The sequence below is a fragment of the Thalassophryne amazonica genome, chromosome 11 (assembly GCF_902500255.1).
Source record: "Thalassophryne amazonica chromosome 11, fThaAma1.1, whole genome shotgun sequence".
Classification (NCBI taxonomy): domain Eukaryota; kingdom Metazoa; phylum Chordata; class Actinopteri; order Batrachoidiformes; family Batrachoididae; genus Thalassophryne; species Thalassophryne amazonica.
In genome coordinates, this window is record NC_047113.1 from 58471694 (window position 1) to 58498592 (window position 26899).

Consider the following 26899-nt stretch of genomic DNA (forward strand, 5'->3'; position numbering starts at 1 on the left):
ATACCAAGTAAATACAGGCCCAGCATCGCCGATATCAATACCGATACGATACTTTTTCATATTTAAGCTTCATAGATCCAAAGGATCCAAAAGACAGGATAGAATTTTGCCAAACATTGTATGTGACAACAAAATACTTTATTACAATCAACATTTTTGTTTAATAAAATATCATTCAACACAAAACAAAATCTCCTGAGGTAGAGGGCTGACAAACCACAATACAAGGGTGTGCTGCTCCGTGTTGTGTGACACAGCGCAGTGCTGCTCTTACATAGACTTTGATGAAGCAGCAGTCAGTGCTTGCGCGAGAGAAAAAAGCTTGAGTATCGATCTTTTTACATGAGGATCGTTCAATATCAGTACCAGCGTTGGTATCGATATTAGGATCGATCCGCCCACCTCTAGCACTTGGGTCAAGTCAGCGCCAACCCATAGGCTAGCATCCTGTACTCAAGTCGTTTTTGCATCTGCTGTCAAAATAGAGCCCTAAAAATTCAAACAACTCAGAAAAATTTAAAGTACTGTAAGAAGACTTGGGCAGAGTTGATATGTTTGGCATTATTTGGAAAATTATACCTAGTTAATCGTATTTTTTTATAGTCCTTGTCAAACCTCGCAACGTAGGTTGCTAGCATTGTTTTATCGTGGATTTTAAGCCCAAAGATGAGGCTTCATTGCTAACAATTAATTTAAACTGTAAACCCACTTGCTCTCCTCCAACAGAAATGTTAGCTTTCTTTGTTTGTTTAACTTTGAACTCAGATTTGTTGTTAATGATCAAAGGTAACTGGAATGAATTACGCAGGCAGACGTCAAAACAAAAGCGGCTGCTCCTTTAAAATCACATCTTTTATTGTTTGAAGAGAGGTATTGGGGGGAATAAAAATACAGGCGTGACCACACACTCACCCACGCACGCGGCGGCGCTGAGCGCGGGCACACTGTGACCAGCTGCTGCTGCGTGGATGCGCCGCGTGAGAAGGGGAGAAGAGGAGAAGTTTACCCACAGACACGCGTGGATCGCTGACAGAGACGATGCCTTCCGCCTCTCAGCCGCCGTCTCACGCTGCTCCGTGGATTTGCTGATTCTTGAAATTATTCCTGCAAATTATTCCACGGGACCGAGAGAGGTTTTGAGCCAGAGGATGCTCCCACAGGTTATTCGGATTCTCTGTGTCTTGTCTTTCTGCTTTTTCCAAGGAGGCTTTATCAGGTGAGGCGCACTGGCGTTTCTTTTTGCCTTTTAAATGTCTAAGCAGCTGCTGCTCGTTAACTTTTCACCACTTTTGTCATTCCTTTGTTTTGTTTTGTTACACTCCTTTAAACATCGTGAACTTTAATCTCGTAAATTGTGGGTTGGAAAATTTTATGTTGCCAGGTTTTGCGGGTGTGATTGCTGTTTCCACAAAATTTCATGACAAAGAATGAATAAAATCGTGACCTGTGTGAACTTTGGAGGCACAGAGTTCTTGTAAAACTTGCACAGTTTTGTTTGTTTCTTTTTTAACCTGATAATGTCACAGTGAAACAAGTCATGAGCCATCCCTCAAATTATCAAGATGAAGTTTGAAGATATAATTTGCAAAAATTAAAATACAGAGAGGAAAAAGGACTGTCTCAAAATTGATTTTTTTTTCTTATATCTGGAAAATATATATTTTAATGCAATTTAATTCATACCACGTCACTTATTTTTAATTCGACTGCAATTTTTTTTTACATTTTTTTAAATATGATTTTCATGTTCTTAATAACTAAATCTCACAAAGTTAATGCAAACAACTCATTCACGTAGATGTAAATTTTAAACTTGTAGCCTGCTTATACAAATAGCTGAACAAATAGAATTGATTGGAATGGAATAAATCTATTGCACATGTAGATTTTGGCATTGTTGTAAGAAAATGAGATCTCCTTCAGTTTCACCATAATCAAGCAAACCTCGCAAATATTTCCCACGGTGCACAACCTGTTATACTGCCAGTTGGCCCTTAAACCAGATTTTTGGATTTGTTTGCCAGGCGGCATAGTGGGTTAGTGGTTAGCACTGGTGCCTCACAGCAAGAAGGTCGTGGGATCGCTTCCCACCCTTTCTGTGTGGAGTTTGCATGTTCTCCCAATGTCTGCGTGGGTTTCCTTCCACAATCAAAAACATGCTTATTTAGGGTCTGCTCCTTTCTCTGCCCCTGACCAAGGCAGCGTCTCTACATCTGGAGTTGGTCCCCAGGCACCGGATTGTGGCTGCCCACTGCTCCTAGTGGTTGGATTGTGTTGAACTGTAATTAGGATGGTTAAATGCAGAGGACAAGTTTCGTTGTATGTATGTGCAATGACAATAAAGTTTCTATTCTATTTTTCTTTTCTTTTTACTTTCTGTGACTGTTTTTTTTTGTCCTGTTATTGAAATACAGTATGGGATCATTTGACTGGGGGGCAAAGGTCAAACCAGGCACATCAGGTAAATTTCACGATGAATGTTGAGTTTGAACAAGCAGAAATATAGGATCTGCATAATATCCCCAGCGGCCAATAAAATCTGAGAAGTGGATGACTTATGTGGTTTTTGTCCATTACCATAGCAACGCGTCAGATTCTAAGTGTTGCTTAAATGGCGTTTAGAAACTTGCACTTTGGAAATGAGTGGACGGCAACATTAAGAATATATGATGCATGCTATCATAACCTACCTCTTCTTTAGTCTCGCACTTTATCCGACCACAGTTTATCATTCCCATCTCCTTCCCTCATTGACTCACCTTGCTCTCTCTTTCTCCCTTCCTCCTCCCATACTTTGCTCTGTCTGTCTGTCTGTCTGCCCTCTTGTGTGTGATGTAAACTTTTACTCGCGGTGAACCCTTCCTTATTTCATGCCCTGCCAACTTCAGGTGTGAGCAGGAGGGAATTAGGATCTGCATAATCCCAGAGCAGAACAGAGCCGTGACTCCGTGAACCCGCAAGCCAGGAGAGCAGCTCTTAGCCTGGAGAGCAGTCGAATGACAGCACCTCCTCGACCAAATTATGTGCTCTCCACCAGCCTCTCAGCCATGGAGGAGTGAGGGAGTGAAGAGGGAAAGAGAGGAGAAAGAGAGCATAAGACAGGCAGGATGAGGGAGGACTGGAGGCTAAAAAGGCAACAAAGGTGAGATGGAGTGGAATTTTTAGGAGAAACTAGGAGGTTGATCCATTTAACCAGAGGAGGGTGAGAGATTACTAAAGGGAAGGATTGGAGATGGAGAGAATTAGAAAAGATGAGTGGAGGGTGGGTATGTAGGACAGGATGCATTGTTAGAGAGTAAAAGAGTTTCACCAAAAAGCAAAATACAGGCTGGATCAGTCTGGTTTGAGGAGGAGTGAAGGTGCAAATCAAATCCAGAGTCAGCTCAGGATTGAGCAGATCAGTGGTGTGAGTGACTGTTGTGTTTTCTGTTTTGCTGGAACAACACTTTGAGTACACGTGTCTGTGTTGGAATGTTGTTTCAGGACGCCTGTTTAATCTAACAATCCACATATTGTGCGCAGATATTGCTCGTGTCGCTCAAACCTTGCTTCGTATTCACTCCTGCTCAGAGTGGAAGAGACCGTTCAGTTAAGGTGAGTTCTCAGGCTGCTCAACATCCGTCACAAAACAGCCAAGACATGATACTCATCTTGTTGACTGACAGCGGAGCACATAAATTCGACCTCAGCTTTGCAGTTGCTGACCCAGATGTGGCCTCCAGGTTTTTTGAGGATGGGTACCAGGGGTGTAGCCAGGAATCCATCAGTAGCAAATTTGGGGGGAGATCCAGTTCTCCACTGGATGCCAGTTACAAACACTTTTTCTACACAATTAAAATGTTTGGAAATGGTGAATATTTTTTTTTATTTAGTGTTATGGCCAACCAACACTTGAGCCTGTATTATGGATGGATGGATGGATAGCTTTATTATCATTGTCATTACAACAACGAGATTTCCACACTCACATTCCACAGACAAACAGCAATTAAGCCACAATTATTACTTGTTTACCATAATAATGGCACACATCAGAATTAAGACAACACACATACATTTGACATTGTTTATGTGTACTAAACTTGAAACAGTCCATTTTCCAAATTGAGGCGTGTGAGTCTGTGGTAGCCGCTGCAACTGGAGTTGCGCCACTGTCAGCTTGGGGGGGGAACGGGGACCTGCTGCAGCTAAAAACCACGCAACCCACATGGGAAGGAATGACGTTGGCGGGCGCCGGAAAGGGGAGGTGTTGATGGGGAGGGAGGGGGTGGGGGAAGGGAATGGAACATGCTTCAGTCTTGTGAAAAACAGTTTATTGTCTTTGTGAGATGAGACAAGAAACAGCCAATGTTCCCCAGGCCGAAACAAATCCCTCTGGAGGAGACAGCAGGGCAATTTGACCTTCAGGCTCGATAAGCCTGTAATGTTATGGTTTCAGCAGTGAAATCACTTTTTAACAGTTCCACTTGCACAACCAAATACCAGTTATGAATTAAGAATATTTCCAATTATGAATTGAGAATATTCACTGGCCTCTGAAATTTTCAGCTTCAACTGCAAGGCACGCATCTGCTCCAAGATGTCATCCAATTTGCATCTGAGTTCAAGAGTCATCGCAGTCTGAGAATGCACTACCTTGCAGCCTCGTTAATCATGACGGACAAGCGAGGGGCCGTGGTTCTTGATGCCGCCGTCTTGCCAATTTTCCAGTAGATCAGGGCAGCACATAAGCCAAAAAGTACCAGCCCTGCTACCACGAGACCAAAAATGAATAAATCCTTGACGTCCTCAATGGAGAAAGGCACCAAGCATGCAACACGCCAAGAGTCCCAGGAGTCAAGAACATAGCCCGCAGGATACGTTCCACCTGGGCAGGTAGGATCCCCCAGTTCTGACCTTCTTGTAGAAAAAATGGTGTCAATAGCGTTCAGAGACCAGCTGATCAATTCCATGGTTAATCCAATAGTAGTCCAATAGATCTAGAATCCAATATAATGTGAGGAATTCACAGTCTGGTGAAGTAGGGCCTTGAAGGTCAAAGGCAGAGAACAGAGATAAGGGAGAGTGGAGGAGATGCGACCGCCCTCGTCGGAGTACCAAGCTGATATTTTTTGCCCCAACCCGGAAGTGTAGTTCCTTGACTGGCCGCTTGAGGCTGGCTCCAGAACAGAGTACATTCCCATAGAAGCCCAGAGACAGAACCTAAAAAATAAATAAATAAATCAGAAAATTACATTGTATGATTTTTAAATAATTCATTTGCATTTCATTGCATGAAAGAAGTGTTTGATCACTCACCACCAGCAAGATTCTGGATTTCAAAGACCTGTTTTAATTTTTCTTTAAGAAGCCCTCCTATTCTGCACTCTTTACCTGTATTAATTACACCTGTTTGAACCTGTTGCCTGTATAAAAGACACGTGTTCACACGCTCAATGAGGCACACTCCAACCTATCCACCACGGCCAAGACCAAAGAGCTGTCTAAGGACACCAGGGACAAACCCACAATCGTTTCACATATCTGCCTCTTTCTCTCTCTCTCTGTGTGTGTGTGTGTGTGTGTGGTGTGTGGGTGTGTGTGTGTGTGTGTGTGTGTGTGTGTGTGTGTGTGTGTGTGTGTGTGTGTGCGCGTGAGAAAGAGACTTCTGCTGACGTCACAAGTAGTTCACAGCAGTGGTTTTACTAATTTGAATGGAAAATGAATTGTAGTCAATAGAAGAACTGAAAATGGCACCAAGGACTCTCGCCGTCCTTGACGTTAGTCAGTGAGAGATCATGAGTCACAAGTGAAAATATCAGAGAATAAATCTTATCATCCGTGGCTTTGGAGCTGGACGCTCTCAAGCCTGATTATCAGGAGTCCTGTTGGTTTGAGTGTCATCGAGCAGACTGTTTTCAGCTCACAGCTGAAATAATTAAACTGAAGTCATGATGACTTATTATCCAGAACATCTCCACAAAGTAGGTCGGTGTGAGAATGACTGAAATAAACAATGCTTGTTTCAAATGGTCAATTTTTCATTTCATGCAAATACTTTCTTTTCAAAATGCGACTCTGCTATAATGTACCCTCGATAAATTCAGTACTGAGTGTGTGTTTGGTACTGTCCATTTTTGGGCCCATTTTTTAATAATAATATAATAATAATAATAATAAAATAATTTTTTTTTCCCCCTTGAGGAACAAAGATGATGTAAGATGACAGAAGTACTTTCATTGCGACTTGGTGGAGCCCTGTGAATCAGCACGATTCTGGACTTCTTGATGAATTTAGTGATCAGTTTGAACATACGCATCCATCAAAATTGCCTCATCCTGTTTTTGTGTTGGTTTTGACGTTGAAACTTGTTATTACCTATTTTATATTTTCACTTTGTTATTGTACTCGCCAGTTGACGAGTACGCCAATCAGAGACTGTAGTGAAAGCTTCATCGTCACCAACAAAGCTATCACCTCCCAACTATCCCAGATTCCGGAGAACTGTTAGGGGTGCGACTAAGCTGCCTCAAGAAGAGACAGCTGCTGCTACTACTACTACTACTGTGCCACTGTTACTTGCAAAAATGAAGAGGTAAAAAGTTCAAAGGAAAAAGAAGAGAAAAGTATGACACCAACCTTTTAGGCACACTTGCCGGTGATGGTGCAGCACAAAAGTGTCTCTCCCTGTAAACTACTACTACTGCTCTTAGGTGCTCAGTAGCCTATATCACTCCACATAGGTCAAAGTATATGTGTGCCATGTTTGGCTCAATTCTAAGGTGGTATTTGGACAAGGGAGGGACATATATATATATATATATATATGTGTGTGGGAGCTGGAGTGCACGCTGCATATTCTTTCTCCACTCTCCAATTCCTTCACCTTCCTGGACCAAAGGCTGTCCCGTTGCTCGTAGCCTCATCACAGCATGGTGCCATGCGTGACTCATGACAGCATAATTTGGTGATCTCCTTTTTGTAAGGAAGGAGATCACTGAGCTTGGTGATGCCAGAGGGAGTGACTTACTCACTCCAGATCAATTTGGTTTTAATGTGCATGTACATGTTCACACCTCAAGTCCGCCCTGCCTGAGCATTTTATTGTGCCTTTAAACCCTCTTAAGGACAATGGGAGACATGGGAGATACCTAACATATTACATCATAGCTTCTGTTTCTATAATAATATAACCATATTTAAAGCTTAGCCTACTAGCTATAATTTAATTTTACTACTAGTCTACAGACTAAGTATATGTATACTACAATCTTCTCCTGTATTAATATTTAGGTTTTAGAAGCTTAATTAATAATATTATATAACAACCATATTTCTTGTATATGTTGTTTATCACCCTTATTATGTAAATATCACTTATATACATAAATTCTATTTTTTATTATATGTCTTATGATATAGTATTATGATATGTCCATTTTCTTGAGCCACTTGGGTGGGTAGGGAGAGTTTCCATGGGATAAAAAAGCTTTTCAACCTACCATCCCTGGTTCTCAAGACCAGGCACCTAAGTGGCTCTATTGTACTCTTCCTTTTTTAGATATACCTTAGTATACACTAGTAGAGTTCTATCTTAGAAATGGAATATATTCTAGAACACATACCTTACTGAATTATCATGTTTGTGTTCTCTTTGTGTACCTCCTGTTTTCCCAAATTCAGGTGATGTATTGAATGTTTTTCCCATCTCTCACCTCACTGAATGATGTGGACATGCTTTGGTGCTGTTTTTATTGACAACTTAAATCTTTAGTGGGAGCATGAGGAGGTGGAGGCCTGGACGTTACAGAGGCGGGCTTGTGATCACAGGATCCTCAGATCAGTTCCCCGTTACACAGGAAATTCAATAAAGTGACCTTGAGTAAAGTCCTTAATCCTCAAGTTTCTCCCAGACTAAAGTTGGGTGCCTTATATGGCTCTGACATTGGGATGTGTGTGAGTGTATGTGTGTGTTGAGACGGATGATTGTGAAGCATCACTATAAAACAGTGTGCATCTGCTGCAGAGGGAAAAGCATTACACTTTCTAGCAGAGATCATATTCGTCCTAGCAAACAAGGGTCATAAGACTTAATGGTGATGATTCTCCACTCAGTCACCACAACTCCTTCAGTGTGATTATGTGACCAGACCCATAATGTCTGGTGGCTGTGTGAGTGTAGAGTTTTGGACAATATACTTTTGTGTTCAGACTTTTAAATATCTGTCAACATCAGGTTAACATTCTGGTTCTTAATTCCAATCTCTGAGTTATTCCATTCGTGGCGTTATCTTATACGTATTAATCTTCCATGTTCTTTCTTTTCTCTCTGCTGATGTTTCCTCCATGTTACAGTTGAGTTCAAAAGTGTATTTAAAAAGTGAGTAAAGCTCAGAATCCTTATAATAGCTTTTATTTCCATACACACAAATGCATTGGGAACACTGCACATTCTGTTCCAAATCAAAACACGAACAAAAATTTTATTAAATTTGTTATTACTTTACAGAAAGTGGGGGGAAAAAAAGTAATATTAGCTTGTTCAAAAAAAAAAAAAATGCAGCGGTCTGCATTTTTCTTTTTGTGACCATTATTCAGTGGTTGGCACAGCTAACTGAAAACTTCAATAACCATTAATCTGCTAACTCAAAAGTTAACTTTTATAACGTAAACCGCTATAAAATTTAGAGGTTACCGCTGACTTTTAGTATTGACTCGGTCGCAGCCACATCGGATTACACTGTAGGCTACTGATAAGTCAGTTTTGACATCCAGAACCAGACATCTCAACGTGTCACTCTCCGTTTCTGTGTTATGTGATTTTTTTTTTTTAGTTATTTGTTATGGTAATTGGGGTATGTAGTTATTGTAGTACTTATTAATACGAGGTCTATTCGAAAAGTATCTGACCTTATTATGACCTTATTATTTTTTCAAAAACCATATGGATTGATTCATATGTTTTCCGTCAGCCAAGCTTGAACCTTCGTGCGCATGCGTGAGTTTTTCCAACGCCTGTCGGTTGCGTCATTCGCCTGTGGCAGGCTTTGAGTTAGGAGCCCCCTCGTCGGATTTCATTGTCAGGAAATGGCGGAATGATTTGGGGCTTTTTTTCCATCAGAATTTTTTCAGAAACTGTTAGAGACAAGCAGCTGGAAACCATTAGAAAAATTAACTGGCTTTCGGTGAAAATTTTACGGGCTTCACAGAGAATAAGGAGTGTTACTACAGCTTTAAGGACTGCCCACAATGGCGCACGGCGCGCCGCGCTCTGAGCCGCCATCGAGAGGCAGAAACCACCACATCATTTCTAAAGAGCTCTCCACGCTCTTCTCTTATACTCACTGGGCTGGTAAGCATTGAAAGCCGAGATAGGCATGTCCCCTGGCACTCCAAAACAGAGGTGTTCCTTTGTCTCGCTCGATCAGCGAATCGGTCCTGATGTGCGAAGCCTCCGCGCGGCTTTCCATGACAAAATCTCTTGTTAAAAGTGAAATCTGCCAGAAAATGGTTGATGTCCAGCTCTTGTGATAACCAGAGAAATTGCACACGACGGTCCCGGCTCCACACAGCCATCCGTTTAGAAATGATGTGGTGTTTCCTGCCTCTCGATGGCGGCTCGGAGCGTGGCGCGCCGTGCGCCATTGTGGGGCATCCTTAAAGCTGTAGTAACACTCCTTATTCTCTGTGAAGCCTGTAAAATTTTCACTGAAAGCCAGATACATTTTTTGAATGGTTTCCAGCTGCCTGTCTCTAACAGTTTCTGAAAAAATTCTGATGGAAAAAAAGCCCAAATCATTCCGCCATTTCCTGACAATGAAAATCCGACGAAGGGGCTGGACCACTCCTCCCACAAGGCGTGCTCACAGGCGAATGATGCAACTGACAGGCGTGGAAAAACTCACGCATGTGCACGAAGGTTTAAGCTTGGCTGATGTAAAAACATATGAATCAAATCCATATGGTTTTTGAAAAAAATAATGAGGTACGATACTTTTCTAATAGACCTCGTATACCTGTCCTGGCTGTCCATTATAAGGATTTTGAGTTTCACTCACTTTTTGAAACACACTATTATTTTCAACACAACTGTTTAGTAATTTCTTGTGTTTTTACTCTGACATCTCCATTTTTTTTCTCTGTGTAGCTTCACTTCCTATTCACTGGTATTCCGCTTCATCTATTACTGCACTTCCGCATTAACTGTCAGTCTTTATAATCACTCACAATGTGTTATTCCTGTCTCAGATTGTATGGCTCACTGTTTCTCAATCCTGGCCCTCCAGCACCTTTTGATTGGCACTGATACATCTGACCAGATCAGCTCAGTCAGGTGTGCTCAGCCAGTCAACAGCTGGAACACACCTCATTGGACTCAGTTTGAGCAGCGAGAAATGGTAAATGCACAGTACTTTGGGTCCCAAGGACCAAGATTGGGAAACACTGGTCCCACTTAATGATTGCTTTTGCACATTATTTCTTTCTTTTTTTTTTTTTTATTAAGACTCTGTTATTGAATATTATCATGAAAAACAAACCAACAATTTTTAGGCAGAGCTGGAAATTCTGGAAACAAGCTATGAACATAATGTCGAGCTTGAAGATTCCTGAAAAAATGTTTTTGGAGAGCGAAAATGTATTTACCAACTCCTGAAAAGAAGCAAAAGTAGTCAACATACAAACCATTGTGTCACCTACATGCATGCTGATGGAGAGAGCCAGAATTGGAGATCTTAAGTAGTAAGTAGATACTCTTCTGCCTCCTTATTAACAGCAAATGCATCACCTTTACTAAGATTTAGTTCATATCCAAAAATGTTAGAAAATGCATCTAAGACTGAAGGGCTGCTGGGATAGAGTGGGACAGAGCGCTCCTTTAGTGAGATTCCGATCAGGAGCCAGAGTGTTAATGCCACTAAAGGAGATCAGGTCTGCAGAGCCATGAAAGTAATCAGAGGAGTACAGCAACGTATTCTTTCTCTGATTATCTCTGTGTTAAAGACCCACACCATTCTGTGTTTCCTGGGCATTGTCTGCTGATTCCGGATTCATTCGCCTATTATGACTGATCTCTGTGTTTGAACATCTGCATGTGTTTTTGGATAACTCTTCTGCTGCTCCCATTAAGGACACAGTTGCCTATTGGACTGATCACTTGTACATGATCTCTGCCTAATTCAGTGACCAATCGCCACACATCACGGATGAATGTGTGGTACGGACCTTTTGTTATTTTGTGCATTCACACAGCTTGTCTACAGTGACTGTAATAAACCAGTGTTTTATCTACCTTCTTCATGGTTCTCTGCATTGGGGTCTCCAGTGGTGCTGTTGCAATATCCATCTGCTGCTATCCAAGACTGTAAAGTAGACTTTTAATATTGTGTCTCTCAGGGGGCTCCAACTGATTGCACCAAAGTTATATCCCATCAAGCACATTAGCGTGGGCTTTATCAACACCAGATTATTGTCCACCAAGTTGTTGCCGGTAAGTGATCAGATGTTTGATGAAGACTTTAACTTATAAAGATTTTTGTATTTGATGTGTCCAAAGCCTGCTATTAAATGACTTATTTCCTCCTGACTTTGCTAATCTTCATGTCACCGAACAGTGTCACAAACACACAACAGTGTAGGATTAACAACAAGAATTTAACAAGCGCCTAAACTGACTTTTCAGCTCTGAACTGGAATCATGGTATTAACAAATTGTGAACCTAACTGAAAGTTCCAGTGGGCCTACTGCCGACCACTGTTGGATGTGTTGCTTTTGTTTTTACTGATCAGTGAATATTGACATTACTGTGACCAGTCTCTTGCGAGCGTCACACTGACCTTTGAACTTTTACACAAGTTTGAAGATGAGTAAGTTGCAGCATAACAACTGAAGTCCACTGATTTAAAATGTTAAAATCAGGCCATCGACGTTTAGATTGATTCAGGAGCATGTAAATGCAAGTATTTGTATCTTTTACTTTAAACTTGTTGTTGTTAAATATTGTCTTAACAAAAACACTGATAAATGTCAATATTTGAAATAAAAATGTACCTTTTTTTACATATTAGATTTTATATTTCAGTCTCATAACATTTGACAGCCAATTTTTATAAGAGTCAGGCAGGCTGTGATAGTGACCAACTCAGATTTTGCTCAGACTTTGGTAACTGGATGCACCCTCCACCAAACAAACATACACCAAAAATTTTGGCCAAATTCCCTATGGTGACCTTGCCAGGGGTCATCAAAGTTCATACCCAGTATGGCCTAAAACTGGAATTTGGTGAACAGGGAAGTTTTAGACAACTCTTACATGAAATGCATTCAATCCCCCAAAGTACTTTTGTGATCTAAGTATTATAGGAAGACAGTTCTTCAAAATACTCACTAATTTGGGTTGGGGGATTGAACGCATTGATTCACGTTGGTGAATTTCCAGAAATACTCATATTTGTGAAGGCTATTACTCAATACGTGTTTAATCCCCCAGCAAGATTTTTATTGTATTAGAAAGGGCAATACTTAGCCTCTTTAAAACAACAAAAAATCAGTGGGGGATTGTACGTGGTGGCCACAAGGCGGCGCCAAAGTGGTCAAATTTGTGTTTTTCATACAACTTTGGCGCCCTCTGGTGTTAAATGTTAAATTTAAATGGCCACAAAATCTGTAATATGGATCAGATCTGGATCAGACTTTGTCAGTTAGTAAAGGATATCATTCTACATAATGCTCTCAAATATGAAATTTGATCTTTTGACAGAGTTATGAATTTTAGAAAATTCATTCAATGTTAAAGGATTGGAATTTTTCCTGACTTTTACCTATAACCTTGAAAATTTAATCAGTTCTTGCCTGACAGGATATGAATCCTCTGTTTAAAAAAAATAAAATATAAAAAAAATCATAATGATATATGAATAATTGTGGGTTCCAGGCTGTTCATAAACACACACAAAAAAAACAGGGATGAAAACATGACCTCCACCCAACTTTGTTGGCAGAGGTACTAAGGAGAAGCAAACCTGCTATAGCCATACTTAAATAAATAATGATGAAAACATTATTACCGTTGTTTTTAGTGTAGAGCTGCGCTTCTGATGTTTATCTAGAACTCTGACCTACTGTATGAAGTTTTCCAACACGTCCACTCAGGATGGATCATCAGAAACATGGGGTAAATCGCAAAATTAATGCAGCACCAAATCAGAAAAAGTGAGGATATATGGAAAAAAAAACTAAAGTAAATAAACAAAATAAACAAGTTAAAAACATCCGTTAAAGAGCAGAATACCTTTCCCACAGGAATAATTTGTGAAAGTACTGTATAACCAATACAAAATTCAAAATTTGTGTGTTATGTGAGGATGCAATCTTTCCATGATAGCTTTCAGTTAAATTGTGATTGCTGTTCCTGCTGTTATAGGAGCATCTATAACGGCAATAGAATATCTAATGGAAAAAAACTTTTGTCTTTATTTTCAACAATTTACAACATGCACCGATTTGAAAATGTTATAGCCTAAGAAGATTGCATGAGGTAGTCATTTTCATGTTTGGTCATCAGAAATATATCTGCTGCAAAAGTGCTCAACTTGTAGAGACAATTACTTATCTTGACAGTGTCATTCATGTCCCTGGGTCCATGTCTTAAGTACTAGGTATCTTCGGAGGATCTTTGGGTACTGCTGGAATGACTGTATCAAATGAGCAGTTACTTAGGAAGATGAGAAGCATCACTTGCATTGTCAGGGAGCATCAGCTACAACCTTTAGGCTATGTAGAGCATTTCTCTATCCACGGTCCAGCATGCAGGTACCTCAGTGTTGAGGACCCCATGCCTTTAGAAAGCCAAGGGAACTGCATGCTCCCTTACCTGACCTCATTATTTTCCATTGTAATTTCAAGAAAAACAAGATGGTAGCATTTATTGTTTTTGAGAGGATAGACTCATTTGTCTATTCGCTCACTGTATGTTTTGGAGAGTTCAAGACTAGGACTCATCAGAATTTCTTTCTCTAACAGGTCTGTATATAAGAATTTGTCGTATACCACTCGGGGGCAGTATACAGTACCAGTCAAGTACAAACTTTTGACTGGTACTGTAGAATCATATATTTGAGCATCATTACAGCAGTTAATAAACCATTAATATCTTCTGTGTGATTGTGACCACAAACACCAAATTTGATTCAGTGTATCTTCAAATGAGTATGGACCATCATATGAAGTTGGTGGTTCCTACATAAATGTTTGAGTTCTTGACAATCTTGCAGGACTGACTCACAAGGAAAATTTACAAAGAGCATATTTAGTGTACATCTTGCAACACTGCACTGGCACCTCATAAGTGAGTGGTTAAGTCATGATCTTTTGACCATTCACAGCCAGGGGAGGGTTCAGAAGTAGAAAAACACAAAAATCTAAATTGTTTGTAGGCATTACACTGACGGAAAATGATTTGCCACAGTTGAACCTGTTTAGCAATGATATTTGTACTTTTTAAAAGTATCATAGAAGCTTGATTGTTGATAGGTGTTTGTGAAGTAAGCACAGCCACCACAGGGAATGAACAAAATAATTTGGCATACAGCGGATAGGAGAATAGATTGTGGATTACAGCAGTTTTCACCTTTGTTCAGACTTTCAGACACTTTGAAGACTTTTGTCCAAAGGAAAACCACACACATAGACAAAGCAGAGCATTGAGGAGTGCTGACAAAAAGGAGTGTGAAACAAGGACAGATGGGATGTTTATGTAAGTTAATGACTAAAAAAATTAGAGTCAAGTTGGAAGCGAGGCTCGAACAGACGGTTTGTTCTCCATAGCCCAACACCACCAACAACACTAATGGTGTCAATGGAGAGATGATATCTTCAAAGTAAATTCATCAAGGAACAAACAAAGCATTTCCAGATGTCGCAGTGTGTGATTTAGTGTGATCAGTGATTTATTTTTGATTAATAACCTGTTGTACGTCCAGGCAAAAATACTTATGACAAAATTAAATAAATGAATTACTTCTGACAAAGTTAAAGGATAATGTAACTTTTGACAGTCTTGTATAATAATATTTTACCATCAAGCTTCTGAATGTTGTTCTCATCTAAGGTTGCATTGTATGAGAGAAATCCCATTTATAAACAAATTACTAAAAATCAAATATTGTATTTTTGAAGTACAAGTTACACCTGTCATAAAAACTGCCTCTTGAAGAGAGAGAGAGAGGAAACAAACAAACATGTATGAGTCACACCTTTTTCTGTATCATCAGCTCTTTAATTTGGGATTTTTGTGCATCGGCGTAGTGTATAGTCTTTATTATTGATATTTCTACATTGTAATAGCCAAGTGGCCTCTGTGTGCTTGTATGTGTATAGCTTTGATCACGGACAAACTGGGGAGAGCTGAGGTTTGCTGTTTGGTATGCTTATGTATTTTGGGTCAAGGATAAATGCTGCAGAAATGGAAAGTTGATAGTACTAATATTTTTGGAGAAATTGGCAGTATTATCTGACAACAGTGAAGAATGGATATTATGCTGCAATGCACCATGGCAGTTTGGGGTTTTGGGGTTTTAAATGTTATTGTGGTTTATGGTAGTTTAACAGTGTTGTTAGTGTTATTGATTTTGTTGTGTTTTTGTAGTTCTTTTGGTTTAGTCAGTTTAGTTAAGTGTCTGTCATGATTGGGTCTGTGGGGGGTTATTGTTTATTGCTTTGGGTATGCATCTAGTTTTTGCACTGGGGTTTGGTGGCTGGATTTCTTTTGCGTTGTTTGGTGTTGGGCGTTTCCCTCCTGTCTGCCCTTCTTGTGGCCACGCCTCTTTCTGGATCTTTCCTCACACACCTGCGGTGCATTTACCCTGATCACATCCCCCTTATTAGTCAAACCTTCTTCCTCTCTCACTTGCGAGATTGTTGTGCCTTGTGCCTCTTTCCAGCGTTTGTCTTCAGAGTTTTCACAGTCCTGTTTTTGCTTTACCGTGTATCGACCTGTCTGCTTGTTTCTGGAACCTGTCTCTGCCAAGTGCTTCGGTTACTGTTGTTATTTTTGGACTGTCTTTTTGTGTACTGACTCACGCAAGTCCTGACATTAAACTCTGTGAAGCTGAGACCTGAATCCTGCATTTGTGTCTGACCACTTGGTGCAGTCTGGCCTGTCAGAACAATCCCGCCAACAATGGACACAGTGGATTCAGATCCCACTCATCTGATGCTGTGTGCACAAGCTCACCAGCTGGCGCAGCATGAAGACAAATTATTCACTCTTCATACTATCTTCAGTGAACTATCGAAACGACAAGACCTGCTCCTCTCATCCCTCAGCACGCAGGTGAGCCAGCTCCTGAGCCGTTTGGACGTGCCACACCCACAGCCGTCCCGAGCTGAAGCAACTGCTAATCCACTTCTGGGTTCAGCTCCAGAGACACCATCACCCTATTATAACTCAGTGATGTGTAACCAGCTCTCCCCACTCGAACGATTCTCAGGGGAATCAGGAGACCTTCATCCATTCATTACGCAGTGTGAACTCCATTTTGAGCTGATATCATCTACGTTCTCATCCGACAGGGCGAAGATAGCATACATGATATCCAATCTGACGGAGAGAGCTGCATTCTGGGCCACCGCTGAAGTGGAGCCACCACTCCAACATCTGCCAATCACTCCAGAGATTCACTGCTGCTTTGAAGCAGGTGTTTCAGCACACGTCACCAGGCCGTGAGGCTGCAAGATCTCTCATGCGCCTCCGACAGGGCAGACAGTGGGTGATGGACTACGCTATCGACTTCTGGATCCTGGCCGCTCAAAGCGAGTGGAACACTGCGGCGCTGTCAGACGCTTTCGTCCAAGGACTCGCCAATGAAGTTAAGGATCGGCTGATTGCTGTTGATCTCCCGGACGATCTCGACGCATTAATCGCTCTCGCCATAATGATCGACAGACGGCTGATTGACCGGCGCCAGAATCGGGCTCGTCCTCACGAACCGCGCACTCAAATCCCCAACCGAAGATCAGAATCATCGCTCACAGCACGACCAAGTGATGTGGCTCCTTCTGGATCAAGAAAGAAGCAAGAGGAATCAATGCAGCTGGGACGCGCCCGTCTGTCAGCAGAAGAGCGCCGCCTACGTCAACTTGAGAAACGCTGTTTCTACTGCGGTCAACACGGACATCAGATCGCATGTTGCCAGGTCAGGAGTGCTCCACAAAATAAGCCAGCAGTCCGGGTGAGTCAAAACCAGATTTTGTTTCTCCTTCAAAAAACTCTGTTCAAGCCACGCTTTCTGGTAATGATCATTCAGTTGTGTTACCAGTTTTTGTGGATTCTGGTTCAGTTGCTAATTTACTCCACACCTCTTTCGTCAGAGATCTGAACCTGAGAACACACAGTCGCTGGCGCCCTCTAGAGGTCAAAGCGGTGGATGGCAGTATTTTGTGAAAAATCACTCAGAACTCAGTCGGTACAATTTACTTTTTCTGATAACCACACTGTGGTCATCAGTTTTCATGTTTTCAATAATATGACTCACCAGGCTATATTGGGGCACCCCTGGCTTATACAACACAGCCCCACATTTGACTGGGCCAATGGCCATATCATTTCTTGGGGCCCACATTGTAGCAAGACATGTTTATTAAACCGCCAAGACCTGCCTGCCAGTTCAGATCCTGATCTGACTGGAGTCCCACAGTGCTACCATGATTTGGCTAAGGTGTTTAGCAAAGCTAAGGCTAAGTATCTTCTGCCGCATCGCAGTTATGACTGTCCCAATGATTTATTACCTGGTTCAAATCCCTCACGGGGAAAATTGTTTTCCTTGTCAGGCCCTGAATGTAAAGCTATGGAAGAATATATCCAAGAATCCCTCACAGCGGGTCTGACCTGTCCTTCATCTTCGCCTGCGGGCGCAGGGTTTTTCTTTGTTGAGGAAAAAGGATAAATCCCTTTGTCCATGTATTGATTACCAGGGTCTTAATGAGGTCACAGTTAAGAACAAATACCCCCTTCCATTATTGTCCTCAGCTTTTGAACTGCTACAAGGGGCCAAGATATTTACCAAACTAGACCTTCGTAATGCCTATCATTTAGTTCTGATCTGAGTAGGCGATGAATGGAAAACTGCCTTCAACACCCCAACCGGCCATTATGAACACTTGGTTATGCCCTTTGGGCTTACTAACACACCTGCTGTGTTTCAAGGGTTGGTTAATGATGTACCGAGTGACCTCCTAGATAAATTTGTTTTTGTTTATTTGGATGACATTCTGATCTTCTCCCCCGATGAAGACACACATAAGCGACATGTCTGGACCATTTTGCAACATCTGTTAGAGAACCAGCTATACGTCAAGGCGGAAAAATGTGAGTTCTACAAACCCACTGTGTCTTTCCAGGGGTTTGTGATATCTGAGGGGGAGATTCAGATGGATCCAACCAAAACAGCAGCTATAGCGGAATGGGATTCTCCTTGCAATTGCAGGGAAGTCCAACGGTTTCTAGGCTTCGCCAACTTTTATCGAAAGTTCATACGAAATTTTAGTACCATGGCGGCTCCCTTACACAATCTTATCTCTATTCACCAGGCGTTTGTCTGGTCTCGTGAGTGTGAGGGAGCTAAAGAAAAGGTTTACATCTGCCCCCATGCTGCTCCTCCCTGACCCTGGTCGGCAGTTTGTGGTCGAAGTAGATGCTTTGGACGTTGGGGTGGGGGCGGTACTTTCACAAGTTAGTTCCTCCGATAATAAAATGCATCCTTGTGCATTCTTATCCAAAAAGCTATCTCCCGCCGAGCGCAACTACGACATAGGTGACCGTGAGCTGTTGGCCATTAAGGTGGCCTTGGAGGACTGGTGTCACTAGCTAGAAGGGGCCCAGTTACCATTTCTCATTCTAACTGACCACAAGAACCTGGAATACTTACGCACGGCCAAAAGACTTAATGCCAGGCAAGCTCAATGGTCACTGTTCTTCAGCTGTTTCAACTTTACACTCTCCTACCGACAGGGCTCTGAGAATGGCAAGCCGGACTCTCTGTCATGCCGGTTTGAGTCCTGGGATCACGCCTCTGAACCACAAACTGTACTTCCCTCAGCGTGCTTTGTTTCTGCCCTCACATGAGGAATAGAGGATACGGTCAAGGCAGTTTCAGGAGAGGAGCCTGTGCCTCAAGGGTGCCCGGAGGGTTACTGTTTGTGCCACAGACAATCCGAGGCAAGGTCATTCGCTGGGCTCATGATAGTCAGTTTACGTGTCACCCAGGCATCAGAAAGACTAAGTGGATGATACTTCAACGCTTTTGGTGGCCCAGTATGGGCCGAGATGTGACTGACTATGTTAACGCCTGCCATATTTGCGCTGCCCAAAAATCATCTAATCAGAGACCATCCGGCGACTTACTTCCTCTCTCAATCCCCAAACGTCCATGGTCGCATATAGCCATAGACTTTGTCACTGGGCCTTCCAGTTTCGCAAGGTCACACCGTGATTCTTACAGTTATTGACCGGTTTTCCAAGATGTGTCACTTTTTGCCTCTCCTTAAACTCCCCACAGCCAAGAGGACCACTGAGGTTCTGCTTCAAAACGTGTCTAAGCTGCATGGATTTCCATAGAATATAGTGTATGACCAGGGCCCTCAGTTTGTGTCCCATTTCTGGGATGAGTTTTGCAAGTTGATCGGAGCAACAGCTAGTCTTACATCCGGGTATCATGCACAGGCCAATGGCCAAGTTGAATATGCAAATCAAGAACTGGAGAAGGGACTTCGTATTCTCGCATCCCACAGTCCATCAAACTGGGCTGCACAACTTCATTGGGTGGAACTGGCCCATAACCAACTTCCAACCTCAGCCACCGGTTATTCCCTGTTCTATGTGGTACATGGTTATCAACCAGCTCTGTTTTTTTTTTTCCATGGACTCATCTTCTTCTGTCCTCCTCCTTTCTGTCCTTCTGACCTCCTCCTCATACAAGACAGCAGCGGGCCGCCATCATTCTCCCGCGCCTCCCTACGTGCCAGCGGGTTTGGTTGTCAACCAGGGATCTGCCACTTTGGGGGACAGTTCGCAAGCTCGCGCCCAGGTTTGTGGGTCCCTTTCTCATCACCAAGGTGATCAACCCTGTGTCAGTTTGTCTGCGTCTCCCTGGGGCATGGCAGGTCCATCCTACCTTCCACGTGAGTCATGTGAAACCTGTAAGGACTAGTCCTTTATGGTCTCCGGTGGTACCGCGTTGTCTGTCCGCCGTCTCCTGGCTACTCGTCGTCGGGGCCAGGGCATGCAGTACTTGGTGGATTGGGAGGGCTACAGTCCTGAGGTCCTGAGGAACATTCCTGGGTGCCGTCCCGCTTCATCCTGGATCTGGCTCTCATCCGTGACTTTCATACCTCGTGTCCGGGGGTTCCTGGGCCGTCTGGAGCCAGCTGTAGGGCAGGGGTGATGTCGTGATTGGGTCTGTGGGGGGTTATTGTTTATTGCTTTGGGTATGCATTTAGTTGTTGCACTGGGGTTTGGTGGCTGGATTTCTTTTGTGTTGTTTGGTGTTGGGCGTGGCTTGGGCAGCCTGCCCACAGGTGAATGACGCAACTGACAGGCGTGAAAAAACTCACGCATGCGCACGAAAGTTCAAGCTTGTCTGATGCAAGCGCACATGATTCAAATCCATATAGTTTTTGAAAAAAATAAAAAGGTCGGATACTTTTCTAACAGACCTCATATATGATAAAAAGAACCTAAACAATTTATAAATACATTAAGACAGTAAATTAACATTTAAAGAATTACACAACACAAAATAAAAGGGTTGAGTTCATATTCTAAAAACTGTTGAGGTCTAAGGTTCTACAAACATTGCATGCCTGTTGTGTGGGCCGCCAGAAGAGGAGGTACTGCTGGCCCACCACCAAAGGGCGCCCTGCCTGAAGTGCGGGCTTCAGGCACGAGAGGGCGCTGCCACCACGGACACAGCCGGGAGTGACAGCTGTCACTCATTAATTCCTGACAGCTGTCACACATTCTACATCATCGCACTCCATAAAACCCAGACGTCATCTCCACCTCATCGCCGAGATATCGTACTTCATTAGAGGTAATATCCTCAGCCGTTTGTGTTACAACTGAATCTGTTTATTGTGAATGTTTGCAGGTCCTTAGTTTGTGGAGGCTGTGCAAGACGGCACTCTTTTTCCTCTGAGGGATCGCTGCAACGTATTGAGTGAGAGGTGGAGGTGGCATTCCCACCATGGCTGTTACTGGGTGTACACACACCCACACTTGACTGTCTTTGTTCTCGCCAGCAGTACCAGATCCGACAGTCGGGGACGGTGATCACCTGGGAATTCGGGACTTGGCGGCTCCAGTATTCACCAGGTTCTGTGGCGGCGGAAATCGTGTGGTTCCGGCTCTTCTCAGGACGGACGTCTTCTATCCTCGAGCCTGCCCACACGTCACCTTTTGTGGATTGACTGTAATTATATTCTGAGATTGTCTGTATGTTCGTTGTGCACATTTCACAACATTAAATTGTTACTGTTTGGCTCATCTATTGGCCGTTCATTTGCGCCCCCTGTTGTGGGTCCGTGTCACTACACTTTCACAACAATGCCATTCCAACTCATGATAGAAACTTTGCACAATGTACTACCACCCTTGAAAAATGTCAGCTATGTATTTTATAAACACTATCCAAACTTGAGCCCATGGATCCCCACGGGCATCGCACTACTATTAGAAATTGTAGAAATTAAATTTGTGGAAATTAAATTTCTTAATTATTTAATTAATTATTGTAGCTTATTTTGTTAAGTGTTTTTGATTTCTGGGAAAGCTCTATATAAATAATAATAACAAATGCGTGGTTTTTCAGTATATAAATTGCACCAAAGTGTAAGTCACAGGACATTCCAAACTAGTAACAAAACTGTGACTTATACTCCAAAAATACAGTACACAGTGTCATCAGTTGCATTTTATGGTCACTTACAACAGTTGTGACAGTTGTGATATTATGTGAACTGTCTATGAAGACTTTACCCACTTGTGGTAATCTTCCTGCAAGCTTCTGCTGAATATTAAACATCAGCCTTAGACTCCCCCCCTTCCCTGACCGTGAGACCTCCTCCACAACACAGGTGACGCACGTGCCTTTTCCATTGTGACCATTAGAGGGCGCTGTATAAATGGTGACTCAGTTGTTGCTTAACAAAATCTGAAATTATTACTTGCTTTGTCAACAGCCAAAATTATTTTTATTCTCCAATGTCTGCCTGTCTAACAACTTACTCACGATGATTACGTATGAGCTCTCAGTCACTCAGCGCTCAGCCTTTGGTCAGATTTGTACATCTTCACAATTTCCAACTTTGTTTGGATCCAGTTCTTCTCTGGTGAGTGGAGTAAAAAAATTTCTTCAGACATCGTTAAACTGCGAACATGCTGACACTTGCAACACGGGTTGCAAACATCATTTCATTTCATTTCTTTTCATTCATTTCTTCTTCCACTAGTTTTTCAAAAAATGATTTCTCTCAAAACAATACCTAAAGATGTACTAAATGACATTGTGCACATTTATATAGCAGCCAAATATTTTTTATGTAAAGACTTGTTGGCTTAATGGCATCCTGGGCAGAGAATGAAGCAACACTCCCTCTGTGCTCTGAGATTTTTGGTCCCGTGTTTACATTCTTGGTCTGTCAGTGCATGCTCATTTAGTGCATAAGATTTTTGCACATGTATGTAGAGTGCATGTGATTCCTGCCCTGGGAGTCCATTGTCTCTCTACACATGTATAAAGAGACAACAATACTCACTATATAACACTTGAATTTTTTCAAGATGGACTGCAGTGTCTTTCCAGAAAGTGATTCAAACATCATATTTCTGGAATAAAAATGCATCTGACCAAGAACATTGCTGGACTAGAATTCGCGTACATCTCCCTTCCCACCAAACTGTTAAATCTGAAGATACAAAAGGGGTGGGGTGGGAAGAAGTTTGAGGAGGAGTGGCCGAGGACAGACCTTTTGTTTGTTGTGAAATATAACGCTAATATGAGATCTAGTGGCAGAAAAATCATTCATAGCTCCGTTTAAAGATGCACATCCTTTAACATTATGAAATGTTTCCCTAATTAGTCGACACATTTTTTCTTTTTTTTAAATGAAGTTACGTATGCTTGGCTGCACAGTCCAAACCAAAATCCATGACAAGTTCCTGGCACATAACAGATTTGGCTGCTAGCAGCCGCCCAGCGCCTGTAGTGCGAGGCTGACACCTCAGGATGAGAGACGTGACGGATGTTTTTCTGCCTATTCCAGTCAAAAAACATATAACATTTCACTGATTCTCAATAAGAAATGAGCATTTCTTAATATATATATAATATATATCTTAATAATTTCTTAATATATTCATTTTCACTCAGCTCTCAAAGCTGAGGATGCCACACTATAAATCAGCACAAATATCACAGACTTTGCTGCGAGCTTTAAAAAAAAGAGCATAATCGTTGACATCTTATATTAGTGCAATTTTCCATCTTGGAAGAGCCACTTGGCCCACGCTAACTGTGTGTATGTGGCATGCCTCTGCTGCCAGCTGAAATCAAAACCCCGAGCCACTGAATAATAAATGCATCATGAAGTGTAACTGATGCGCATCAGCTCAGTCTAAACTTTTAATCTCTGTAGATGTGGAGCCAGCCAGTGCTGAGATGGAAGGGCATGAAAATGAAACATTGTTTATTAGTTGTGGAAGGAAAGTCTGCAGCCAATCAGGTGTGGATTCACAGCGGCTTGGATACGAGGTCTATTAGATAATAAACCGACCCTTTTATTTTTTTTTTTTAACTATATGGATTTGAATGACGTGCGATTACACCAATCATGCTTGAACCCTCGTGCGCATGCGTGAGTTTTTTCACGCGTGTTGGTGACATCATTTCCCTGTGGGCAGGCCTTGAGTGAGATGTGGTCCCGCCCTCTCGGCTGAATTCCTTTGTTTCACACGCTGCTCGAGACGGCGCGTTGCTTTATCAAAAATTTTTCTGAACCTGTGAGGAATATCCGAGTGGACACTATTCGAGAAATTAAGCTGGTTTTCGGTGAAAAGTTTAACAGCTGATGAGAGATTATGGGGTGTTTCTGTCGGTGTAATGACTTCCCACGCAGCGGGACGTCGTGCAGCGCTTCCAGGCGCCGTCGTTGGCCTGTTTTGACCTGAAAACATCCTAATTTAAGGCTTAATTCACCCAGGACGTCGTGAGAGAACAGAGAAGATTCAGAAGAGGCCGGCATGAGGACTTTATGCAGACATTCCACTGTTTAAGGACATTTTGTAATGAAAGAAGGCGCAAATTCGCCGAGTCGTTTCCGTGACGACTCGGCAAATGTGTGTGCGCCGCGACAGGAAAAACACCTCCGTGTTGAAAACCATTTGTAAAATTCAGGCGGCTTTTGATGGCTTTCAACAAGTGAGTAGCTGAGAAATTGTTTAACAGCTTGGGCATGTTCCAACTTGCCCGTTAAGGTTTCCAACGGAGGTGTTTTTCCTGTCGCGACCCCCCGCGGTCGGGTCCGGCCCGACATGCGACTCTGCCCGCACGTTCTTTCATTACAAAATGTCCGTTAACAATGGAATGTCCGAATAAACTCCTCATGCTGACTTCTTCTGAAAGTTCTCTTTTCTCTGATGACTTACTGGGTCAACAGAGCCTGAAATGTGGAAGTTTTCAACTTGAAACGGCGAGACGCTGCCGCCTCGAAGCGCAGATCGCCGTCAGGCACCGTGGGCCGTCCTTACAGCGACACTACCAGATCAAAATCTTTCATCAGCCGTTAAAATTTTTACCGAAAACCAGCTGAATTTATCGAATGGTGTCCACTCAGTTGTGCCTTACAGTTTTGAAAAAATTTGATCAAACAAAGCAGCAGTCTCTGAGCCATTCCTAAACAATGAAAAAATCGAAGAGAGGGTGGGCGACTCCTCACTCAAAGACTGCCCACAGGCGAATGACGTAACCGACAGGCGTGAAAAAACTCTCGCATGCCCACGAGGGTTCAAGCATGTCTGATGTAATCACACGTGATTCAAATCCATATGGTTTTTGAAAAAAATAATAAGGTCGGATACTTTTCTAATAGACCTCGTAAAATGGTTTGTGTGCTTCTCGCACATCGCTTGCTTCACATTCACGGATGCTGAAGCTAAATTACGCCTGGGGTAAAAGAAGGCACTGAGGCTTGCCTAAGCCCTGTATGTAATTCATTCCAAATTTCCAGTTTGAATGTGTGCTCCTCACACAGACTTCCACTTAATTCAATTTTTATTTAGTTTTTTATTTGGCTGAGGTGCTTGCGAGCTTTCAGCTAAATATGTATGAGCAAAGTGTTGTCATGTACAAATATGTACAAATATTTGTACAACTATTTGAGTATTCACAAAATATGTTGTTGATTTAACTGTCCATCACTGCATATTAAAGTTGAAATCTCACACACACACACACACACACACACACACACACACACACACACACACACACACACACACACACACACTCATCTTAAACTGCTTAGTCCAGTTAAGGGTCGCGGGGGGCTGGAGCCTATCCCAGCAGTCATAGAGCACGAGGTGATGTACACCCAGGACAGGATGCCAGTCTGTCAAGTTGAAACGAAAGGGGGCCATAGCAAGTGGAATGTTTCGAAACATTTTGTTTTGAAATACAGTAGTTGGTGGTGTAATGAGGCCTCATTTAGCACAGAATGTGAAGTCTTCCTTTTGTTATGGAGTCAGAAACAATCTTCCATTACACTGGTTTTGAAACATTCCACAACAGAGTTTTAAGATTGGCACTAATTTGCAGTGCAGATGAAATTTTTTGGTACGTTCCCGAGCCGCACATTCTATCCATTATTTGATTACAGTTTTACTTTCCCATTCTGTTGTGTATTTCTTCCCATATTTACCCACACAGTGAGCTTTATATTTATCCGTGCTGTTGCTAGCATAAGTTTTTAGTTAACACCGATGTGATTGTAAGCATTCGTGGGTGGAGTGCACCAAGTAACACACAATATTTTGGTTTTGCTGGTGTAATGTTGTTTAGTTGACTAAACTCACATAGTCGACTAATCTTTTTGACGTTAGTCGTTGCACAAAGCCCTTAGTCGGCTGAAGTTTCATGTTAGCTTACTAGTTTTTAGCCTGGTACAGAGGAGGCTAATCTTATGTTAGTCAACAAAACTTCAGTGTCTTACCTCAAAAATGGCGACTATCATGTACTGCCAACTGATGGAGCAGGAAGAAAGGAGAGCCTTGTAGCAGGAGTGGGTGTTCCGGGACTGGAATAATCCATTGGAGATGTTTATGGACACAGGAAGGCCTCTCCTCTGGTGTGGTGGACTCAGCCATGTTTGTAGCAGACAACCAACCCGGAAGTAAACAAAACTCTTGCGCATTGGAGGTGTTTCTTGGCAACGGCACTGGCGAGGCCACTTATCAATCAATCAATCAATCAACTTTTTTCTTGTATAGCGCCAAATCACAACAAACAGTTGCCCCAAGGCGCTCCACATTGCAAGGCAAGGCCATACAATAATTATGAAACACAGTCTACGTCTAAAGCAACATAACCAAGGGATGGTCCATGGTCACCCGATCCAGCCCTAACTATAAGCCTTAGCGAAAAGGAAAGTTTTAAGCCTAATCTTAAAAGTAGAGAGGGTATCTGTCTCCCTGATCTGAATTGGGAGCTGGTTCCACAGGAGAGGAGCCTGAAAGCTGAAGGCTCTGCCTCCCATTCTACTCTTACAAACCCTAGGAACTACAAGTAAGCCCGCAGTCTGAGAGCGAAGCGCTCTAATGGGGTAATATGGTACTATGAGGTCCCTAAGATAAGATGGGACCTGATTATTCA

General features: G+C 42.4%; 1 protein-coding gene across 1 annotated transcript in view; it reads left to right on the forward strand.

Annotated features, from left to right (window-relative positions):
• Positions 1–953: 953 nt before the first annotated feature.
• The window catches only part of glra4a (glycine receptor, alpha 4a), a 165612-nt gene continuing 139666 nt past the window's right edge, over positions 954–26899 (forward strand). The window contains exon 1 of the mRNA XM_034181880.1: positions 954–1216. Coding sequence (XP_034037771.1) covers positions 969–1216 — 248 coding nt within the window. The 5' untranslated portion in view covers positions 954–968. The remainder of the gene's footprint in view (positions 1217–26899) is intronic.